Source organism: Chiloscyllium plagiosum, chromosome 46 (assembly GCF_004010195.1).
Source record: "Chiloscyllium plagiosum isolate BGI_BamShark_2017 chromosome 46, ASM401019v2, whole genome shotgun sequence".
NCBI lineage: Eukaryota > Metazoa > Chordata > Chondrichthyes > Orectolobiformes > Hemiscylliidae > Chiloscyllium > Chiloscyllium plagiosum.
The window spans coordinates 10,776,773-10,781,530 of record NC_057755.1 but is presented as its reverse complement, the minus strand read 5'-3'; the positions used below and the strand labels follow the sequence as shown (position 1 = coordinate 10,781,530).

At 50.8% G+C, this 4,758-nt stretch overlaps 1 protein-coding gene across 2 annotated transcripts in view; it reads right to left on the bottom strand.

The window, feature by feature from the left end:
- Nucleotides 1-421, bottom strand: part of LOC122544091 (NACHT, LRR and PYD domains-containing protein 3-like) — a 23,987-nt gene extending 23,566 nt beyond the window's left edge. For both annotated transcript variants that reach the window (XM_043683115.1, XM_043683117.1), the window contains exon 1: nucleotides 312-421. In XM_043683115.1, coding sequence (XP_043539050.1) covers nucleotides 312-377 — 66 coding nt within the window. In that variant the 5' untranslated portion in view covers nucleotides 378-421. The remainder of the gene's footprint in view (nucleotides 1-311) is intronic.
- Between the last annotated feature and the right edge of the window lie 4,337 nt (nucleotides 422-4,758).

Here is a 4,758-nt window from a genome sequence, read left to right as displayed (position 1 = left end):
GGGGGGGGGATGGATGGTGGGTGTTACAGACGGTGCTGGATGTTCCGGGGGCGGTGAATGGGGAGGAGAGGCTGAGTTGCCTTTTGTCCCCGCCCCCACGTGTGACGCCCTACCCTCACTGGTTGGCCGGACCCATTACCTGACAGCCCGGTTCACCAATCAGCGCACGCCTCGCAATGACGTTAAAGATTACCTCATTTCCGGCCGGGCCTACGGCTCGGATTTTCCCTCCTTCCCCGTGTTCAGAAATCCCGCGCGAGCACACACACACACTATCAAGGTAATTATGTCACTTAAATCCCAGCACCGACCTGAACCGTAGAGATTGTTAGTTGTTCCTCCGGTGGTGCCGGGATTGACTCTGTTGAAACCTCCATCTTTGTTCTCTCTCTCTCTTTTTTCTTTCAAAGGACCGCGCGCGTTCCGCAACGGCCGGGAATCACTTCAGGGAAGGCGCTTCTTCTCCTGCGCAGGCTCCCGGCTCTAACGCAAGCGCGTTGAGTTGCTGTCGGCTCCCGGCCCTGACGCAGGCGCATTGAGACTCCATCGGCGCCCGGCTGGGACGCAGGCGCGTCGACTTGCGGTCGGCGCCCGGCTGGGACGCAGGTGTATTGGCGAGCTGTCGGCGACCGGCTCTGACGCAGGTGCATTGGCGAGTTGTCGGCGCCCGGCTGTGACGCAGGCGCGTTGGCATGCTGTCGGCGCCCGGCTCTGACGCAGGCGCATTGAGACTTTGCTCAACTTGGTGACATTTGTATTTTCCTTTAGATTTCAGTTAAACTATTTGTGCTAAAAGGGATCACATTCTATTATCCGGCCTGTTTAAATAATGGTGATTCACGTTCATGCTCCTTCATTTGTTTTGAAGAGCGTGGTGCTGGAAAAACACAGCAGGTTAGGCAGCATCTGAGCAGCAGGAGAATCTGATCAGCCCTTTATCAGGAATGAGGCTTGTGGGCCAGGGAACTGAGAGATAAATGGGAGCAGGGAGGGGGTGTGGGGTAGCTGAGAATGCAATAGGGAGATGTAGGTGGGGGTGGAAGTGATAGGTCAGAGCGGAAGGAAGATGGACAGGTCAAGAGGGCGATTCCAAGTTAGAAGGTTGGAACTGGGATAAGGTGGGGGAAGGCGAAACTGGAGAAATCTAGATCACTTAGTGTGGAAACAGGCCCTTCGGTTCAACAAGTCCACACCGACCCGCCGAAGCGCAACCCACCCAGACCCATTCCCCTACATTTACACCTTCCCCCAACACTACGGGCAGTTCACCTAACCTGCACATTTTTTTTGGGACTGTGGGAGGAAACCGGAGCACCCGGAGGAAACCCACACAGACACGGGGAGAATGACTGACTGTGCGGAGTTTGCACAGTCGCCTGAGGCGGGAAATGAACCCGGGTCTCTGGTGCTGTGAGGCAGCAATGCTAACCACTGTGCCGCCAATTGATCCCGTGTGGGGGCAGGCTCCAAGGCTCCTCAGCCCATCTGGTCCAGATCCTGCTGTAATCTGAGGTAACCTTCTTCGCTGTCCACTACACCTCCAATTTTGGTGCAAATCTGCAAACTTACTAACTGTACCTCTAATGCTCACATCCAAATCATTTATGTAAATGTCAAAAAGTACAGGACCCAGCACCAATCCTTGTGGCACTCCACTGGTCACAGGCCTCTAGTCTGAAAAACAACCCTCACCACCACCCTCTGTCTTCTACCTTTGAGCCAGTTGTGTATCCAAATGGCTAGTTCTCCCTTTATTCCGTGAGATCTAACCTTACTAATCAGTCTCCCATGGGGAACCTTGTCAAACGCCTTACTGAAGTCCATACAGAGCACATCTACCGCGCTGCCCTCATCAATCCTTTGTTCCTTCCTCAATAAACACATTCAAGTTTGTGAGACATGACTTCCCACGCACGAAGCCATGTTGACTATCCCAGAAGAAACACCTGTGGAGATGCCGAGGATTGAACCCGGGGCCTCATTCATGCAAAGCATACGCTCTACCACTGAGCTAGTTGCCGGAAATGGGAATGGAGATGTAGAGGTCCAGGAAAGGGAGGGAGATGTCAGAGGTCCAGGTGACTTTGAGGTCGGGGTTGAAGGTGTTGGTGAAGTTGATGAACTGTTCAACCTCCTTGTGAGAGCACCAATATCGTCATCGGTTTAGCCGAGGAAAAGGGGGAGATTGGTGTCGGTGTAGCTGCAGAGGATGGACTGTTCAAAATGCTTGCCCATTGAAACTTCAAACACGTGACTGGCTTCGGTCGCTGGGATTGGTTGAACACTGCCCTATCTCTCGTGCGATTATCGACCTACTAGCACACCAAGCTCTGCTGGATGGACTTCACAGAGTCACCCCCATCTGCCCCTTTCTCACTGAAGGCACTCTCAGTTTGTGTTAGCAAGGTTAAAATCTGCTACAAGTATAACTCTGTTTCTGTTGTACCTTTCTGTGTTTGCCTGTATATCTGCTCCTCGAGCTCCCTCTGACTAATGGGGAAGAGAGTGGAAGCTCTTCAGATCAATGTACAATTAAAGGCAGCATATTTAAACATGCTCTATGAAGTCTGGAAGTGGGTATCCTTGATGAGCATGACCTGTAGGAAGCCGAGATAGAAATAGACTGAACATTTCCAGATTCTCATGTTCTCTGCTGCCATCAGGATTGACTATGGCTTTCTGCAGAGTTATAGGGAAAGGGACTGACTCTCATAATCAAGGGGTTCAGTCATATATTGTCGACGCTCCTTTCCTTGGAACTATTTAACGCGTAAATTAATGATTTCCTCATTCCCACCCAAAGGGATGTGCAAGTTAAATCAGAGCACAAGACTAATTTCTGTGGTCACCTTATCCTTGGAGAAGCGTACAAACCTCATTCTTCAGATTACAATCTCAATGTGTAGTTGGTAGAGTTTAATTCAAAGGAGTTAAGGAGAGGATCTAATTCCATCAGTTCAAACAGATGTTGAAGTGTTGAGCCAAATTCCCCATCTGCTGAAGATAAACGGAAATTATAAGGTCCATGAGGTTTCAGTTGGTTTTCTCTGGCTGGCATCTCAGGTTTTGAATTCGAGGAACTGCATTAGACAAACCATAGACAAAAGTGTGGATTGCAGATGCTGGAAATCAGAGTCGAGATTAGAGTGGTGCTGGAAAAGCACAGCAGGTCAGGCAGCATCCGAGGAGCAGGAGAGTCAATAATGTTTCGGGCAAAAGCCCTTCATCCGGAATGAAGGCAGGGAGCCTCTGGGCTGGAGAGAGAAATGGGAGGGGGAGGGGAGGGTGGGGGTGGGGCTGGGGCTGGGGAGAAGGTAGCCAAGAGTACAATAGGTGGATGGAGGTGATAGGTCAGAGAGGAGGGTGAGGGAAGGTAGCCAAGAGTACAGTAGGTGGATGGGGGTGGAGATGGAGGTGATAGATCAGAGAGGAGGGTGGAGTGGATAGGTGGGAAGGAAGATAGGCAGGTAGGACAGATCATGAGGATGGTGCTGTGCTGGCAGGTTTGAACTGGGGTGAGGTGGGGAAAGGGAAATGAGGAAACTGGTGAGGTCCACAAACCATGTTGTATTAGCTTCAGTAGTTCGAAACGTTCTCTCAGGACTGACTCTCCAACAACGCAGGGCTTCCTCTCCACACAAACACACACAGCCACGGACACAAGGGTGACGTAGGGGAAATATAAGCTCTACCACTGTGCAGTGATCATGTAGGGGATAAATTTAACAAAGAGAGAAAAGGCAAGTAAAGAAAGGTAACAGGAGGGTCTCCTCATTCTCGGCACTGGCTTTGAGCTGGCTGGTTGGAGCCTGTATACTGTGCACTTATAAACAAAGAGTGTCTTGGTGAAGGGATACCGGCCCCGTGGCAGTTATTGCAATGTTAAATGAATGCATTCCATCATTATGAACGAGAATTGATTGGAAATCTGAACTGCAGCTTCACACAGAGGGTGGTGTGTGTGTGTGTGGAATGAGCTGCCAGAGGAAGTGGTGGAGGCTGGTACAATTGCAACGTTTAAGAGGCATTTGGATGGGTATATGAACAGGAAGGGTTTGGAGGGATATGGGCCGGGTGCTGGCAGGTGGGACTAGATTGGGTTGGGATATCTGGTCGGCATGGACGGGTTGGACCGAAGGGTCTGTTTCCATGCTGTACATCTCTAGGACCCTAAGGAGTAAAATAGATCAGGCATTTGTGCGTTGGCAGAGTGGGTCTGCCGGGTGCCACAAGGGACGAATCTCAATCCACAACTGTTCTCAATTGGTTACGTGAGCACAAATTACCAGGTCAGCTTTATTTCCTTTATGCATTGATGCAGGCATTGGGGCTGGGCTAGCAGTGATAATCCGTCCCTAGTTGCCCCTTGAAGGTGGAGGAGTTGTGCTTGTTGTCCATGTGCCGGCAGGCTGACCCACAATGCCCTTGGAGAGGGAATTCCAAGATTCTGGCACAACGACAGGGAAGGAACAGGGATATATTTCCCAGTCTAGATGGTGACTGACTTGGAGGGGAACGTGTAGGGTGTGGTGTTCCCATGTATCTGCTGCCCTTGTCTGGGTGGAAGTGGTCACGTGTTTGGAAGGTGCTGTATGAAGATCTTCAGTGAATTTCTTGCAGCTGGTACGCAACACTGTTCCTGAGTGTTGGAGAGGCTGGATGTACGTAGATGTGTTTGCAATCAAGCAGGCTGCTTTATCCTGGATGGTGGGAGACAAAAAGTGTGGCGCTGGAAAAACACAGCAGGTCAGGCAGCAT